The sequence below is a fragment of the Eubalaena glacialis genome, chromosome 9, assembly GCF_028564815.1.
Source record: "Eubalaena glacialis isolate mEubGla1 chromosome 9, mEubGla1.1.hap2.+ XY, whole genome shotgun sequence".
Classification (NCBI taxonomy): domain Eukaryota; kingdom Metazoa; phylum Chordata; class Mammalia; order Artiodactyla; family Balaenidae; genus Eubalaena; species Eubalaena glacialis.
Genome location: NC_083724.1, coordinates 43,895,369 through 43,914,842, shown reverse-complemented (window position 1 = coordinate 43,914,842; position 19,474 = coordinate 43,895,369). Strand labels below are relative to the sequence as shown.

Sequence of the window (19,474 nt, the reverse complement as noted above, 5' to 3'; positions counted from 1 at the left end):
TTGATTCCCTTCATTATACATTTGTTTTCTGTTTTATTATTGTTGTTGTGTTGTTTTTTTATATTTTATTTGGGTTAAATTGCTGTAATTTTTCTAACTTCTTAATGGATGCTTAGATAATTGATATTCTGTCTTTTTTCTTCCCAGCATATGCCTTTTAAGAGAGTAATTTTTCCTCTAAGCACAGCTACTAGGGTTGATATATTGTATTTTTATTATTCTGTTAAAAATACTTTCTCATTTTTATTTTTTATGCATGGATTAGAAGGGTTTTCCTTAATTTCCAAATATTTAGGGGTTTTCTGGTTGTCTTTTTTTTTTTTAATTTATTTATTTATTTATTTTTGGCTGTGTTAGGTCTTTGTTTCTGTGCGAGGGCTTTCTCTAGTTGCAGCAAGCGGGGGCCACTCTTCATCGCAGTGCGCGGGCCTCTTCACTATCGCGGCCTCTCTTGTTGCGGAGCACAGGCTCCAGATGCGCAGGCTCAGTAGTTGTGGCTCATGGGCCTAGTTGCTCCGCGGCATGTGGGATCTTCCCAGACCAGGGCTTGAACCCGTGTCCGCTGCATTAGCAGGCAGATTCTCAACCACTGCGCCACCGGGGAAGCCCTCTGGTTGTCTTTTTATTGTTGATTTCTACCTTGATATCAGTGTGGTCTATTAACATATTCTGATTTTAATTCTTTGAAGTTTGTTGAGACTTATCTTATGGCCCAGGATATGGTTAATTTTGTTTTTATGAATATTGAATGTCCACTGGGGAAAAAGTGTGTTTTGTTGTTTGAGGAATAGCATTCTATTAAGATAGATTTTGTCCATAATATTGTTCAGATCTGCTATATTCTTAGAGCCTTTTTTTCCCTGTCCGTTTTATCAGTTTATTGAAAGAGATCTATTAAAATCTATTTTCTTTGTGAATTTAGCTATTTTATGTTTAGTTTTGTCAATATTTGCTTTATATATTTTGAAGCTAGGTCATTTAAATGTGTACACATTCTGTATTAAATCTTGCTGGTAGATTTGACCATTTTATTAAAATGTCTTCTTTATCTCTGGAAATGATTTCTAAATTCTACTTACCTACTATTAGTATAACTATTCCAGCTTCTTTGTGGTATTTGCATGGTATATCTTTTCCTATCCTTTTACTTTTAACCTTTCAGTTTCCTTATGTTTAAGCTGTGGTATTTTGTAAGCAGCATATTTATTTGTTTTTCATAGTTGAGTCTTTTAATTAAGATATTTAGTGCATTTACACACTGTAACTACTGTTCTGTAATTGGTTTTAAATCTGTGACCTACTATTCATACTATTTGTTCCATATGTTTTATGTTCTGTTTTTTTCTCTGTATTGTTCTTTTTGGGGGATTAATAGGACTTTTAAATTTTTCTTTTTTTCCCCTTTATTAGCTTATTAGTTATATATTCTTTTTCTGTTCTTGTAGTCATTATCCTGGATATTATAACATGCATTCTAGACTTAGTAAAGTCTAATATAAATATTTTTACCACTTTTAAAGCTTTTAGAATGCTTTAAATCCTGTTCTACCATTTTGTAATAGTAGTCATAGATTTTAATTCAATATATATTTAGAATCTACAGGGTATTTTTGTTTTTGTTGCGGTCAGTATTCATTTATATTTACCCACATATAATCTGTTTCTATTATTTTTTATTTCTTCCTACATCTCCATGTTTACATCTGGAATCATTTTCTTTCTTCCTGAAAAGCTCCTTTTATTTTATTTTATTTATTTTTTATTTTTTTGAAAAGCTCCTTTTAGTATTTATTTTAATGTGGTCTCTTGGTGGCAGATACTCTCAGTTTTTGTGTGGAAATGTCTTTATTTTGCCTTCTCTTTTGAAGGATAATTTTGCTGGATATAAAGTTTTAAATTGGTAGCTATGTACATTTAAAACTTTCATGGTATGTCTAGATGTGCTTTATATTTATTCTTTTGGAGCCTGTGGTACTTCTTGAATCTGTAGCTTTGTGTACTTCATAGGTGTAGAAAATTCTTGGTCATTATCTCATTAGATATTGCTTCTATGTCACATGTTCTCTCTCCTTCCCTTCTTTGACTTTCAATTTCTTGTTAGACATTTTAGTCATATTCCATATGTCGCTTAAGCGCATTTCTTTATTCTCCATTCATATTGTTCCATGTTTCACACTAGATGTTTTTTCCTAATTTTCCTAATTTTTTTTCTAATTCTGTCTTCTGTTTTGTCTAATGTGCTATTAAACATTATTATCAAGTTCTTAATTTCTAGTATTGCATTTTTAAGTTATATAATTTCTTTTTATAGATCCCTCTGTCATTCATTTTTTTTTACATATTAATCAAAATTACTTCAAAGTTTGTTCTTGATAATGCCAATAATTGAGTCATCTCTGTTTACTTCTGTTTTCTCTTTAGGTTTTGTTTCTTCATATATCAGATACTTTATTATTGAATGCCAGACAGTATAATGAAATGTTATAGAGGTTTCATTGATTATTTTCTTCCTGTAAGGAGGGTTTCACTTGCTCTTTGTTAGACATATAGACTGGGGACAATTTACCTTTATCTAAATCTAAGGAATTAAACTTATTGGAGGCTGGGTTGCAGTTGTTGTAAAGCCTTGTTTACTCCTGGTTCGTATCCACTAGTATATAGTAACTGTCTCAGCGTCCCATCTGACAGCCAGGAGTACTTACTAGGGCCCATATTAAAGCCCATTTTTGGCAGATTCTGAAATTGTTTTTTTTCTTTTCAGCCCCATTCTCCATATCATTCTGAAATTGCTGACCATTTCACTCTACTTAGCAATAGCCTTCTGCTTAGTGTGTGTGTGTGTGTGTGTGTGTGTGTGTCTAAAGAACTTCACAAATAACTAGAAGGTAAACTACCATGAAGTTTTGAGATAACTTCTCTGCTCCTGTGTTTTTCCTTGGGGACTTTGCAAGGTTGCCTTGGTAGCATGCCTATAGTTTCAAGCAGACTTTTTTTTAAATTGAAGCATAGTTACTGTACAATATTACATAAGTTACAGGTGTATAATATAGTGATTCACAATTTTTAAAGGTTATACTCCATTTATAGTTATTATAAATATTGGCTATATTCCCTGTGTTGTACAGTATATCCTTGTAGCTTATTTTATAACTCATAGTTTGTACCTCTTATTCCCCTACCCCTATATTGCCCTTCTCCTTGATTCCCTCTCCCCACTGGTAACCACTAGAATATGAGTCTGCTTCTTTTTTGTTATATTCACTAGTTTATTTTATTTTTTAGATTCTACATGTAAGTGATACCATACAGTCTTTGTCTTTCTCTGTGTGACTTATTTCACTTAGCATAATGCCCTCCAAGTCCATCCATGTTTCTGCAGATGGCAAATTTTTATTCTTTTACATGACAGAGTAGTATTTCTTTGTGTGTGTGTGTGTGTGTGTGTGTGTGTATATACATATATATATATGTATATATATGCACACACACATATATATATATACACACACCACATCTTCTTGATCCATTCATCTGTTGATGGCCACTAAGGTTACTTCCATATCTTGGCAATTGTAAATAATACTGCTATGAACATTGAGGTCCGTGTATCTTTTTGAATTTGTGTTTTTGGGTTTTTTGGCTATTACCCAGGAGTGGAATTGCTAGGTCATATGGTAGTTCTGTTTTCAGTTTTTTAAGAAACTTCCATACTGTCTTCCACAGTGGTTGCACTAATTTACATTCCCACCAACAGTGTACAAGGGTTCCCTTTTCTCCGCGTGCTTGCCAACATTTGTATTTTGTGTTCTTTTTGATGATAGCCATTCTAACAGGTGTGAGGTAATGCCTCAGTGTGGTTTTGATTTGCATTTCTCTGATGATTGGCTATGTTGATCATCTTTTCGTGTGCCTGTTGGCCATCTGCATGTCCTCTTTGGAAAAATGTCTTTTCAGTTCTTCTGCCCATTTTTTAATCTGATTGTTTGGTTTTTTGATGTTGAGTTGTATGAGCTGTTTCTGTATTTTGGATATTAACCCTTTATTGGTCATATCACTTGCAAACATTTTCTCTCGTTCGGTAGGTTGTCTTTTCATTTTGTCAATGGTTTCCTTTGCTGTGCAAAAGCTTTTAAGTTTAATTAGGTCCCATTTGTTTATTTTTGCTTTTATTTCCTTTGCTTCATGAGAGGGATCCTAAAAAATATTGTTGCAGTTAATGTCAAAGGTCTCTGCCTATGTTTTCTTCTAGGAGTTTTATAGTATCATCTTACACTTAGGTCTTTAGTCCATTTTGAGTTTATTTTTGTATATGGTGTTAGAGAAGGTTCCAATTTCATTCTTTTACATCAAGCAAACTTTTTTTTAACATGACTTTTCAACTTGTAGGTGGATTATTGCTTGGTCACAAGTTTCTTCCTTCACAGATGGAAATAGAAGTCTAAAAAAGGATATCCTTAGCTGGACAACCATATAAGGGAAACATCTGTGATTGCTGGGAATTTTGAGAAGGATATTTATGGCCAGCTAGCTGTTTTGGCCACATAAATTTTGATAAGTTGCAATTAGTTGAACTTTAATTGGTATCATAGTCATTTATATTAGAAAATAATTTCTTCTTTTTTTTTGAATTTTACTTTTTTTTTCTATACAGCAGGTTCTTATTAGTTATCTATTTTATACATATTAGTGTATACATGTCAGTCCCAATCTCCCAATTCATCACACCACCACCACCACCACCCCCACCGCTTTCCCCCCTTGGTGTCCATACGTTTGTTCTCTACATCTGTGTCTCTATTTCTGCCCTGCAAACCGGTTCATCTGTACCATTTTTCTAGGTTCCACATATATGCATTAATATACGATATTTGTTTTTCTCTTTCTGACTTACTTTGCTCTGTATGACAGTCTCTAGGTCCATCCACGTCTCTACAAATGACCCAATTTCATTCCTTTTTATGGCTGAGTAAAATTCCATTGTATGTGTGTACCACATCTTCTTTATCCATTCGTCTGTTAATGGGCATTTAGGTTGCTTCCATGACCTGGCTATTGTAAATAGTGCTGCAGTGAACCTTGGGGTGCATGCACATGAAAAGATGCTCAACATCACTAATTATTAGAGAAATGCAAATCAAAACTACAGTAAGGTATCACCTCACACTGGTCAGAGTGGACATCATCAAAAAGTCTACAAACAAATGCTAGAGAGGGTGTGGAGAAAAGGGAACCCTCTTGCACTGTTGGTGGTAATGTAAATTGATATGCAGAACAGTATGGAGGTTCCTTAAAAAGCTAAAAACAGAATTACCATATGACCCAGCAATCCCACTACTGGGCATATACCCAGAGAAAACCATAATTCAAAAAGACACATGCACATGTTTATTAAAGATTCACGAACTTTTAAAAAATGTATGTGGAGTGTGGTATATGAGCATTTTTTATTAGAATTTAATTTTCAAAGAATACGTGACCCTAAATTTTTACAATTATTAACATATTTAATATCCTCATCTTTTCTACCTGTAGAGTATACATTTACTTATGTCTCTTTCACCTGTTAGGATTTTATAATAATTTTTGAATAAATTCTTAAATCCTTTAGAATTGTTTTAAACCTTTTTGTAAAAAATCTGAATCATGATCCAGATATTTAATTTATTTTATGTCTACTGTAAATGGTTGTCAGCTTTTTTCATGAATTTATCTTATACTGTAACTATTCTAAACTTGTTACCTGTACTAATATTTTTATGATGTTAGATTTACTAAAACTCATCTGCAAAAGTCACATTCTTGAATGGCAATAAAGATTCATCCTCATTGTATTCCCATTGTTAAGTGAGGTAATATTACTATAGTTTTAATACTTGCTTATAATTTAAATATAAAACCTTTAGTGTGTTGAGAAATATTACGTATCTAATTTTGAAATAATCTTAATCATGAATAACTGGAATTTTATTGAGCGCTTACTGCCATCTATTGAAAAAACTATAATAGGTTTTACTACTCTTATGATAAATTACATTGATAGTTTTTCCTGTGGCATACTAGCCTTACATTTATGGGTTAACCCTAAATTTGAGGATATTTTAACTTGTCCTTATATTCTGTTTGCTAATTAGGATTCTGTAATAGAAGACTATAACTGTTCTGGAGTAGTAGGTGAGGGAGACTTCTCAGTAGAAATGACATTTATGCTGATGCCTGGAGGATGATTAAGTACTAGCTAGTTAAACTGCGATAGAGGAGTCACAGGAGTGTGTTTCAGCACAAAGGGATAGCATATGCAGAGAACTTGGGTTTCAGAGAGCACAAGTTCCCATCCCACACCTACTCACATACCAGCATCCGTACCCTTATACTCTGCCTGTTTTGTTGTTATTGTTAGTATTTAGTGGTCCTAAGCTTGGAATAATCTTTCCCACCACCAAGATACTGTTGTAAAATAGGAAATTTATAGTCAGCTCTTGTAGGCTCTTAGATGTTAGATAGCCTAAGATTGCTTCTCTGAAGGGGAAGCAGTATCCTCAGGAAAGGAATGCTTCAATAGTAAAAATAATTTAAGACTGGTAGCAGCATGGTGAGAGTTGAGGGTAAGAAGGAGAAAAAAATGATAGAAACAGCAATAAAATCACAATGGATATAGTTGGAGGCAATAAAATAATACTAGTAGGAAAATAATTCCATTTTAAGAAATGTTTCCACATTATTAAATTGGTCTATATGGATTGTATTATGGAAAACTTGACCATATAATGTAGTCTTGGCATGAACGTGTTTACTGTTAAGGACCAGCTGCATTTTTAATCCTAAGTAGCTTAACTAGACTTGAAAATGTAGGAATTGGGTAAGAATCAAAGCATACCTTCATATTTATTTTGGTAAGGAGATATTAAAAAAAGCCAATTAAAAATTTCCAAGTGATAGAGAAATTTTATATGCATTTATAATAGTATTTTTGTTTTTATTTTTTTGCCTTCTCTAAAATGAAGAAATAACACAAATTTTATGTTGAAAATCTTAGATTATGTATTGTAATGTGGTTATAATTTCCTGTCCCTGGAGTTTAAAGAAATAATATACGTATTATTTAAGTCATGTACCAGTTGATCTTGCTGATTTATTAGAATAATGGTAGATGTTAATGTGCTTTCTTTGGAGAAATAGGTTTAGATGTCACTTTTTTTCTGATTTGTTTTTCATCCTTAGCGTAGGCAGAATTGAAGATGGCCTCCAAGATTTCTACCCCCTGTAGCATGTGTCCAGTATGGTCTCCTCCCCTTGAATGTGGACAGGACCAGTGAATATAATTAGGTTACTAATCGCCTAATGTTGAGGTTAACAAAGAGAGATTCCAGATGGGCCTAACCTAATTTAAAAAATGGTGAAACATCAAAGAGATGCTTTCCTGCCGGCCTTGAAGGAGCTAACTGCCATGTATTCAATAAATAAGGCCACATGTCAGGAACCTATGAGGGACTAGTAGGAGTACAAAGTTATGCCTAGCCAAATGCTAGCAAGTAAATGGAAATCTCAACCCTAGGGTCACAAAGAAATAAATTCTACCAGCAGCCTGAAGGAGTGTGGGAACAGATCTTTTCCTAGTCAAGCCTCCAGATGAGAACTCAGCACACTGACGTTTGATTTCAGTGAAATTCCTGACCCATGAAAATGGGGAAATAATAAATTTATGTTGTTTTGAGCTACTAAATTTGTGGTGATTTGTTATGCAGCAATAGGAAACAAATACAAATTTTTATATAGAAGTAATATGCTGTTGCAGCAATTATTTAAAATGTGGGAGCAGCTTTGGAACTGGGCAGTAAGCAGAGGTATGTAGAAACTAAAGGAATTTTGAAGAGAATGATAGAGAAAGCTTAAATTGTGTTGAACAGTATCTTGGTAGAAATATGGTCATTAAGAATGCTGCCAGTGAGGGCTCAGAAGGAAGGTAAAGAATATGTTATTGGAAATAGGGGGATGGCTTGACATGTAGTGACAGAAGGCTTTGCAAAATTGAGTCTTGGACTTATGTGGAAAGCAAAACTTGTAAGTGATAAACATGGATATACAGTTAAGGAGATTTCCAAGCTGCCTGATTTGAAGGTGCTTCCTGGTTTCTTATTGTTATAGAAAAATGCTGGAGCAGAGAGATAAATTATGGGAAAAACAGTTAAACAGAAAGAACCAGGTCTTAATGACTTTGATAATTCTCAGTCTTCCAAATGGTATAAGATGCTACAAGTCAGAAATGGCTGCCAGAAGTATAGCATAGAGAAAAGAATATGTAATTGTATAACCTTTTGCTGAACCTCAGATTAAAAAATGATAGAGTATTCAGTCACACAAAGGGCCCTTTCAAGAGATCAATGTATGTTTCACAGATCTTCTCAATCAAACCAGAAGGCCTCTAGGAATCATAAGGGTATCAACCCTTAGCCTTAAAATAAGAGCAGGAGCCCATCATTATCTAAAAAAGATCTATGAATGCAGCTTTTGTCTAATGGAATGAAACGTCATGAAATCTATAGAAGGCCCTCAAGGTTCTTGAGAATATTATTTTAGCAGAAACACTACCAGTATGGACTGAGAGGGACAGAGAATACAAAATGAAGAGAGATTCTTGGACCCCTCAGAATTCTACTGGCAGGAAGCAGGATGATAAAACTACTCAGCTGCAAATTTGTGCAACCTTTTAAAAAACAAAAAAGGAAGGATGACTCAGGGTGGAGTTGACGGCCACAGAGAATTGTTCCTAGACTTTGAAATCTAATCAAGAAACTTATTTATCTGGCTGGATTTCAGAACTTCTTTGGACTAGTGACTTCCTTCTACCTTGTATTTGAATTGGAATATCTGTAATTGTTATCCTATATCTGTCCCACCATCCTATGTTGGGAGTGGTGAGAGCAAGCAACTCATCTTAGTTTCAGTTTTAAGAGAAATTGTGCCCCAGCAGTTGTACTTAATAGATTACACCCAGGAACTTCATCAACATCTGGACCTGATTTAGATTTTAGACTTTGAGCTGATGAGAGAGATGAGATTTTAGAATTTTGAATTAATGAGAGATGTAGATGAACTGATTATGTGGTGAGATACAGATTTAGATGATGAGATTTTGGACTTTGGGCTATGATGGGAGGCGACTATTAGGAACTTTAGGAGGGGGACTTCCCTGGTGGTCCAGTGGTTAAGACTCCACGCTCCCAATGCAGGGGGCCCGGGTTGGATCCCTGGTCAGGGAACTAGATCCCGCATGCCGCAACAAAAGATCCCACATGCCACAACTAAAAAAAAAAGATCCCGCATGCTGCAATGAAGATCCCATGTGCCGCAACTAAGATCCGGTGCAACCAAATAAGTAAATAAATAAATAAATATTAAAAAGGGAACCTTAGGAGGTGGTGAATATATTTTGCATTTGGGAGGAACGTGAGTCGCTAGGGGCTACAGGACAGATTTATGCTTACCATAGTTAGGGAAAACTCAGTTAATTTATAATTATATTAAGAATTATTTAGTAAGTCTAATGTATTTATAATTTTTTCTTCTCATCTTTTGTAGCTTGTCCTATATAGATTAATTCATTTTACTTCATTTTATAATGGAAAAAAATACCATGATAAAATTTTATTTTAGTAATTTAATCCGCAGTTGAATCCACAAATACAGAACGTGTGGATACAGAGGGCTGACTGTACTGTCTTTTTTTCTTGAGATAATGTTGGCTTATAACAGTATATAAGTTTCATGTATGCAATATTATTTTTCTACTTCTGCATACACAACAGTATGCTCACCACCAAAAATTTAGTTTTCATCGGTCACCATACAGTTGACCCCTACCCGTTTTGTCCCCCACCCCTTCCCCTCTGTAACCTCTACTCTGTTCTCTATATCTACATGTTTGTTTTGTTTGGTTTGTTCATTCATATTGTTTGTTTTTTATTTTTTATATTACACATGTAAGTGAAATCATACAGTATTTGTCTTTCTCCATCTGACTCATTTCACTTAGTATAATACCCTCAAGGTCCATCCATATTGTTGCAGATGGCATAGTTTCACCTTTTTATGGCTGAGTAGTATTCCCTTATATGTATGTGTATATATATACAAACATATACACACACCCCACATTTTCATTATCTTTTCATCTGTTGATGAGCACTTAGGTTGCTTCCATATCTTGGCTATTATAAATAATGCTGCAGAGATATGTTCAGTAGATTACTCCTTTCTGCCAGTGGACGCCGCCGAGTAAGCATTGTTGACGTCTCCCCCACCCCCTCCACTGCCGTCATGTCTAAGTCAGAGTCACCCAAAGGGCCCAAGCAGCTGCGGAAGCTCTTCATCGGAGGTTTGAGCTTTGAAACAACTGATGAGAGTCTGTGGAGCCATTTTGAGCAGTGGGGAACACTCACAGATTGTGTGGTAATGAGGGATCCAAACACCAAGCACTCCAGAGGCTTCGGATTTGTCACATATGCCACTGTGGAGGAGGTGGATGCGGCCATGAATGCAAGGACACACAAGGTGGATGGAAGAGTTGTGGAACCAAAGAGGGCCGTCTCAAGAGAAGATTCTCGAAGACCTGGTGCCCACTTAACTGTGAAAAAGATTTTTGTTGGTGGCATTAAAGAAGACACTGAAGAACATCACCTAAGAGATTATTTTGAACAGTATGGGAAAATTGAAGTGATTGAAATCATGACTGACCGAGGCAGTGGCAAAAAGAGAGGCTTTGCTTTCGTAACCTTTGATGACCATGACTCTGTAGACAAGATTGTCATTCAGAAATACCACACTGTGAATGGCTACAACTGTGAAGTAAGGAAAGCCCTATCTAAGCAAGAGATGGCTAGTGCTTCATCCAGCCAAAGAGGTCGAAGTGGCTCTGGAAACTTCGGTGGTGGTCGTGGAGGTGGTTTTGGTGGGAATGACAGCTTTGGTCGTGGAGGAAACTTCAGTGGCCGAGGTGGCTTTGGTGGCAGCCACGGTGGTGGTGGATATAGTGGCAGCAGGATGGCTATAATGGATTCGGTAATGATGGAAGCAATTTTGGAGGTGGTGGAAGCTGCAATGATTTTGGCAGTTACAGCAATCAATCTTCAAATTTTGGACCCATGAAAGGAGGAAACTTTGGAGGCAGAAGTTCTGGCCCCTGTGGTGGTGGAGGCCAATACTTTGCCAAACCCCGAAACCAAGGTGGCTATGGTGGTTCCAGCAGCAGCAGTAGCTATAGCAGTGGCAGAAGGTTTTGATTACTGCCAGGAAACAAAGCTTAGCAGGAGAGGAGAGCCAGAGAAGTGACAGGGAAGCTACAGGGTACAACTGATTTGTGAACTCAGCCAAGCACAGTGGTGGCAGGGCCTAGCTGCTACAAAGAAGACATGTTTTAGACAATACTCATGTGTATGGGCAAAAAAACTCGAGGACTGTATTTGTGACTAATTGTATAACAGGTTATTTTAGTTTCTGTTCTGTGGAAAGTGTAAAGCATTGCAACAAAGGGTTTTAATGTAAATTTTTTTTTTTTTTTTGCACCCATGCTGTTGATTGCTAAATGTAGTAAGTCTGATCATGACGCTGAATAAATGTGTCTTTTAAAAAAAAATAATAGTAATAATGCTGCAACGAACATAGGGTGGCATATATCTTTTTGAATTAGTGCTTTTGTATTATTTGGTTAAATACCCAGCAGTGGAATAGCTGGATCATATGGTAGTTCTATTCTTAATTTTTTGAGGAATCTCTGTACTGTTTTCCACAGTAGCTACACCAATCTCACTGCTAGTGTATGAGGGTTCCCTTTCTTCCACATTCTTTCCAACACTTGCCTTTTTGATAATAGCCATTCTAACAGATATGAGGTGATATTTTATTGTGGTTTTGATTTGCATTTCCCTAATAATTAGAGATGTTGAACATCTTTTCATGTGCCTGTTGGCCATCTGTTTGCCTTCTTTGGAAAAAAGTCTGTTCAGCTCCTCTGCCCATTTTTTAAATTGGGTTGTTTGTTTTGCTGTTGTTGAACACTATGCCATTTTATATATAGGACTTGAACATCCTTGGATTTTAGTATCTGCCATGGGTGAGGGGTAGGGGGCAGGGGACAGATGTGTATGTCCTAGAACCAATTCCCCAGGGATTCCAAGGGACTTCTGTAAAATAAAACACAGAATACAAATTTTGTGGAATTTTCATGTATTTAAGCATATTTAAGAAATTCTTTTACTTACTTATTATATCAATAGTGTTGCTAATATTGTTAGTACTTTCTATTTTTTATGAATAACGAATAAGGATAATTAAGAAATGTTTTATTGATTCACTTGTTTTTTAAATAGTTATTTTTACTAACTTGTTTATTTAACATACTTATCTATTACTGGGCAAGTCTTTAAATAAAAATATTTTAAGAACATGTTAATTTAATAGTATTGGTTTTTCTCTCACAGGTTTTGCAGCCTTGTGACTTGTTCTATCAAGCTACTCAGATAAGTACAGATCCACAAGTGATTGAATTATCAGTAAAATCCCTCACACTGAAGGTAAGTTACAATGTAGTCAGTGCCCTTTTGAAAAAATCAATAAAACTTAGAAATAAGCAATTATTATAGCAACTCTTTTAATTGTTAAATAAACAAAAAAAAGCTATTTTCGAAAATCTTTTTATGACATAATTTTAAAATGATATTTAATATATATTTTATAATGAATGTTTTCATATATTTTGTTATTGGCAGTTGACTGCTTCTGTAGTTAACATCCTTATAGTATGTATAGTTGATCAGTTTGATATCGACATATAAATATTTTAACTATTAAAATTAGTTGTGATAATCAAAAAACTTTTTTGTAGGCAGCAAATTGTATCTACTATTTCTTGGTAGTAAGGTTAGTTCAGTATTAATTCCTCTTGATCCTTTACAAATATATTTAATGTTTTTTGAAGTGTGTATTTTTGAAAGTGGTTTATGTAGATTTTTTTATTAAATTTTTCCTCTTAGGTTTCACCAGTTATCATAAATACTGTGATTACCATAACTTCAGCACTTTATACAGCTAAGGAAACCATCCCACAAGAAACTGCTTCTTCTACAGCACATTTATGGGAAAAGAAGGATACAAAGAATTTAAAAATGTGGTTTCTTGAAGAACCAAATGAAGTTGAAAAAATAGCTCCCACAACTGAATTGGTACCCAAAGGAGAAATAATAAGAATGAACATTGATTCTATTTTTCTAGTTCTTGGGGCTGGAATTGGTCATCGAACAGTACCTATGCTTTTGGCAAAATCACGTTTCTCAGGGGAAGGCAAAAACTGGAGTTCCCTAATAAATCTCCACTGTCAACTTGAGCTAGAAGTAAGCATATGTAGTATTTTTCCAGATTTTATAACAAATAGTGCTATACATGGACTATTTGGGGACTCTTACTTAAACATTTAAATTAAATTTATCCTAAGTATGATGTTGGTTCACAAATCTATTGGAAGAAAATGTACAAATTTATGCCCTTGATATAGTTGTTTTTATGTGTATGTTACTTTTAGAGTACATGTCCATATTAAGTTTATATTTCAACTGATTTCATTCATCTTAAAGTTGATGATATTAATAGACAGTTGTTGAGTAGATGAAAAATTCTTAATTTTAAGAATTAAATTGAATATCCTTTTTCCTTTAAAATGATAATAGACTATTTCTTAATCTCTTCTAAAATAGTAATATAAAGAATGAGAAAAATATGCCTTATACTTTTATATAATGCAGAATCTTTATACTGTAGTGAGACTCCACCAAGGTCTTTCAGATTTTTGTGAGAGTCCTTTAGTTATATGGAATATATTTGCTTTGAACCAACATATATTTTGCTTCAGAATTTATCTACATACAATCATCCCAGAGATATTTCGCTTTAAATTATTAATTGAGTTGATGTCAAGTAGAAACTAATCTGATACTCTACCTAAGTCAATAAATATGAAAATTTATAAGCTGCTATAACATTTGTGTTGATACAGAGTTATATACTAATAGAGGTGGAACTGACAGACTAGATTTCAAGTTTCCAAATTTTAGCTAAAATTATCTGTATTTTGCAGAGGATTTGATCTAGGATGTCCAAGAAGTTCAGAGAATTCAAATAAGTGCATACTCATTGAATCATATGTTACGTGCCTCAAGGGCTTTCGAAAAGTCAGAGGAGGTAGACAGACGTGTTTAAAAAATGTCAGTAGTGTTTGATAGATGAACACAGCTTTCGATGTTAAGCCCAGCCTGAAAGTCAAGGAAAGATACCTAAAAGAGAGTTTTTTTCTGGATTAAATTGTGAAGACTAGACCATGAAGTTAGCCAAGTGAGGAAAGCATGAGGAAACTAATGAATGGCATGTAGACGGTTTTCACATGGAAGAAATAGCACAGCCAAAAGGAATGCTGGTGGGAAACAGCATGGAAGATCATTTTAGAAAATACCAGAGTGCCTTATTTAAAAAATTAAAAATTCTCTCTCTAGGTACATTATTACAATGAAATGTTCGGTGTGTGGGAGCCTTTGCTTGAACCCTTAGAAATTGATCAGACTGAGGATTTTAGACCATGGAATCTTGGAATCAAGGTATTTTTGAAGTCTGAAAATTTTTTTCAAATATTGAGGATGTCCACATCACACACACTTTAATTTTAATCACAACAGAGTTCAGGTATCTCATTATGAGCCTTTCCACATGCTTCCTTGTTTGACCTCTGAATGTAATTATCAAACACAAGGCCATTGCCTCATGGGCTTCCAATACAAATAATTATGTAACGTTTATTATGCACTAGACATTGTTCTAAATAATCTACTTTTGCTTTAACTCTTACAACAAACCTCTGAAGAATATACAGTTTTAAACTTCATTTTAACATGTGATGGGACTGAAACTGTGGAAGTTAAAGGACTTCCATAAAGCAATAATACCTTTAAATTGGAAGAGGTGGAATTTAATACTGGCTTCAGAGTCCCCACACGTAACCGTCATGTTAAAATATCGCTAGCATTTCTTGAAGGTTGTTGTCTATCCCAAGTTTTCTTTGATCTCTGAAGGGTGTATATAGAGAAGAAAATATATTATTATTTGTTTGAAATATAGTGTGAATTTATGTAATCATACGAATCGGGACCTTTAGATGGATGAAATTGTGCTTCTGAAGCAAGAGACTGCAGCATTCCTAGCATATCTCCTCCCTAATAATGATTCAGTCAACCTGCAGACAAATGTTCAGTGGTTTAAAGCCAGTTAAAGGAACAGTAAAGGTGACTAGCTTGGCATATCCAGCTTTTTGTATTGAACCAGGACATTTGATTTTCCACATATTTCAGATAAAAGATTTGGATAAAGGAACTTCTTTGGCGGTTGTTAGGTCAGGATACACATAGGCAGTAGACCTGTGAGTTCTAAAAAGAGGTAGGTGGTATTGATTCACATGAGCCCTAGATCCTAGCGGCACCATTCTGCAACTATTGTTGGACTTTTTAAGTCCCTAGGTTTCTGTTCTTTATTTATAGCATTTATAGCACCAGTAGATTAAATGACTTTTCTTGCCCTGAATTTCCACATGCTATGATATATGTGCTTCTAATTTTCATTCAGATGCTCCATGCATTTAGTAATTTTAGGGGTTTTTTTCCCTTCTAAATTGTGCCTGCCATTTTAGTATAACTGAGGAGGAGGAGAATTTTTCTTCCAATACTGCTTCTATCCAATGCGATCTTGGTTGGCTGATGTCCAAGTAATTCCAAGTAAGGCAGTGGAACTGATAAAGTGTATTGCTCTCTCTAATGTTGTCCTTGAAATTTGTCTAATGTTTGCTTTTCCTTTGCAAAATGAGTTATGTTGTGCTCCTAGAAACAAATTTTTCTCATATTTCTACAATTTATATTTTATTTTAGATGAAAAAGAAAGCCAGAAAGGCCATTGTTGAGTCAAGTACTGAAGAAGAAAATTACAAGGTACCAGAATATAAAACTGTCATCACTTTCCATTCAAAAGACCAACTAAACATTACATTATCCAAATGTGGCCTTGTAATGTTAAATAATTTAGTCAAGGTAAGAAAAGTAACTTGAAACTTTAAATGTTGGTGTACTAGTCTGAGTTAACCCTTTTCTTTTATTGAACAAGAAGTTTTTTGTTAACTTAGTTATTTGTCATATGTCCATTAGTGTTCTGCTTGTCGTTTAGTTTTCTACATTTGCTTTTATTTATGATAATTCTTTCTTATTAGGCATTTACAGAAGCTGCCACTGGATCTTCAGCTGCCTTCATAAGGGATCTAGCACCATTTATGATTTTAAATTCTCTTGGACTTAGTATCTCTGTTTCACCAAGTGACTCTTTTAGTGTGCTCAGCGTACCTATGGCAAAATCATATGTATTGAAAAATGAGGAGAGTTTAAGTATGGATTATATCCGAACTAAAGACAATGATCATTTCAATGCAATGACCAGCCTAAGCAGCAAATTCTTCTTCATTCTTCTTAGTAAGTGATAAATTACCTTCCTGGGGCTTTAATTTCTTTTAAGTTACATTTTGTATCCCATTTTACTCATTTGTGGTATCTCACAGGTTTTTTATCTCCTTTCTAATATTTTGCAAATTTTATTATTTCCTTTGCAGGGCTTTGGTTGCTGTTGTCACTTTATCTTTGTATTTCAAATTCTGACTTTCTTTAGCCACTGCTTTATTTAAAGTATGGTAATTTACTACTTTATGTTTTGGAGAGGAAAATTATTAAATCTCATCCTCAGTCAGCATTTACAGACTATAGCTATAGGTGGTTGTTTTAATCACTTTTAGTATAACTCAGTAGAATTGCACCAGTTTTGCAACTGAACGAATTCAGAATAAGGTTTGAATTCATGAAATGGCACAGGGTAATGGTTTTTGTGTTCTGCCTATTGAGGTAGAGGTTTTTTTCCTTTGTCCTTTATGTTTCCCAGAAGTTTTTCATTTTCATGAGAGGTGAAAGTAAATACATTTTTAAATTATCATAGTATGTAGTCATTGTGAAGTTAAATATTAAATAGTCCCAAAGCCTCGCCGACACCACTTTCTGACACTCTGACATTTAAGTAGTTATGGAAGGGAGGATATTAGAAAGGTTAATTAGGCATGGAGGAGGGGTACTAAAACTGATAGCTAATACTTTTTCCTAGTCAGGAAGTGATTCATAACAGTGGCTAGGTTTCAGGTGTTGTCCCAGCGTTGTCCGTGAATTATTCTCATCAATTTTACCTCTGTTTGTTTTTAAACTAACATTTTTATGGGATAGTAGAGAAGAAGGTTATATAAATAGATAATTCACCCCAATGCAATATATGTATATATATATTAGATAAAACTGTAAAATTTTAATCAAATCTTAGATATCACAAAGTGTCACAGGTTGGTGGAAAAACTTAAAAACTGAAAAATTGCAGCTACTTGGTAGTTGCCAATGACTGCCTGAATGTATTAGCCTCTGGTTATTATGACAGCAAACCAAGGAACAGTGTTCTTGTATTTTCTAGTAATTTCTCTCATCAGTCAGTTATTTTTAAAAGGTTATGTTGTTGTCTTAAGTTAAACTACTGAATGAGATTTCTTTTTCAATTAAAAACTCTTTGGGGGGCTTCCCTGGTGGCGCAGTGGTTGAGAATCTGCCTGCCAATGCAGGGGACACGGGTTCGAGCCCTGGTCTGGGAAGATCCCACATGCCGCGGAGCAACTAGGCCCATGAGCCACAACTACTGAGCCTGTGCGTCTGGAGCCTGTGCTCCGCAACAAGAGAGGCCGCGATAGTGAGAGGCCCGCGCACCGCGATGAAGAGTGGCCCCCGCTTGCTGCAACTAGAGAAAGCCCTCGCACAGAAATGAAGACCCAACACAGCCAAAAATAAATTAATTGATTAATTTTTTAGAAAAAAATGAACTTTTTTTGGTAAAATGCTTTGAAGGTTTTAAATGAATGATGTAGATATGTATTGTGGATTCTTAAAATATCCCTTTGTGTAGATTTCAGTGATAATTATTCATAAGTTTAAGAAAGCATCTGATGTTTCTGGTTTAAAATGTCTACTTAGAATTAATATATGATGAATTATAATAAAAACTTTCAAACATGTATATTTAATTTAGCACCTGCTAACCACTCTACTGCTGATAAAATCCCTTTAACAAAAGTGGGACGACGACTGTACACTGTAAGACACAGAGAGTCTGGAGTTGAAAGATCTATTGTTTGTCAAATTGATGCAGTGGAAGGAAGTAAGAAGGTAACAATTCGCTCCCCAGTGCAGGTACGGAATGATTCATTTTTTTGTGAGGTCATATTGCGTATATTTGTATGCTAATTAAAAAAAAAAACTAAAGCAAATTACTACCAAAAGAATACAATCTGTAATAGAAATATAGCTAATAGCAAAAAGAATAATCATTATCAGTAATTAATACGAGCAGTTGTAGAATTTTGTTGAATGTACTTCTCGTAATTTTTACAGGAATATTTTGTAAATGTTTTTGGAATATTATTCTGTAAAAAAACAAAAACAAAAAAATCAATATTTTGTTTTAGGTCTTTGTGGTGTGTATTTATTCTTTCGTTTCAATTAGAGAATACAGTGAGAGAAATTGTGTACACCTTTATTGAGGTAAAATTGATGTACAATAAACTGCATATATTTAAAGTTGATGAATTTTGACCAAAAATACACATATGAACCTTCATCACAATCAAAGTAATAAACATACTTATCACCCCAAAAAGTTTCCTCATCCCCTGTCTCCCCATTCCCATGCATCCACTTATATGTTCTTGTGGTACATTAGTTACACAATATAGAATTTTACGTAAATGAATGAAGTACAGAATGGAGTCTGGCTTCTTTCACTCAGGATAATTTTGTATGTATCAACTTCTGTGTATTAATGTTGTTGCATGCAGTTACATGTTGTTGAGTAGTAATCTATTCTATGTATATACCACATACCATTTTTAATGAATTTTTGTATATGATATAAGGTGAGGGTTGAGGTTCATTTTTTTCCACTTGGCTATTCATTTGTTCTGACCAAGATTATCCTTTTTCCATTAAATTGCCTTGACACTTTTGTCAAAAATAAATTGACCATATCTCCATATCTGTGTGTGTTTATGTCTGAGGTCTCTAATCTGTTTCATTGATCTATTTATGTCAGTACCGCACTGTCTTGATTACTACTTTATCCTCAGTCTTGAAATCAGGTAGTACAAGTTGTACCACTTTGTTCTTTTTTAAAGTTGTTTTGGCTAGCCTAAGTCCTTTCCATTTCCATTTAAATTTTAGACTCACGTTTTCAATTTTTATTTAGAAATTTTGATTAAATTGGCATTTTTAATATTAATTTTTGATTTTTTCTTGCTAGTAGAAATACATTTGGTTTTTGTATTAAC

The 19,474-nt window shown here is 34.5% G+C and overlaps 1 protein-coding gene and 1 pseudogene across 2 annotated transcripts in view; both read left to right on the top strand.

Annotated features, from left to right (window-relative positions):
* VPS13A (vacuolar protein sorting 13 homolog A) overlaps positions 1-19,474 on the top strand; it is a 270,364-nt gene that overhangs the window by 169,486 nt on the left and 81,404 nt on the right. For both annotated transcript variants that reach the window (XM_061200327.1, XM_061200328.1), the window contains exons 40-45: positions 12,474-12,566; positions 13,026-13,382; positions 14,535-14,636; positions 15,954-16,112; positions 16,289-16,544; positions 18,181-18,341. In XM_061200327.1, the coding sequence (XP_061056310.1) occupies positions 12,474-12,566; positions 13,026-13,382; positions 14,535-14,636; positions 15,954-16,112; positions 16,289-16,544; positions 18,181-18,341 (1,128 nt within the window). The remainder of the gene's footprint in view (positions 1-12,473; positions 12,567-13,025; positions 13,383-14,534; positions 14,637-15,953; positions 16,113-16,288; positions 16,545-18,180; positions 18,342-19,474) is intronic.
* On the top strand, positions 10,315-11,509 carry LOC133098385 (heterogeneous nuclear ribonucleoprotein A1-like; annotated as a pseudogene).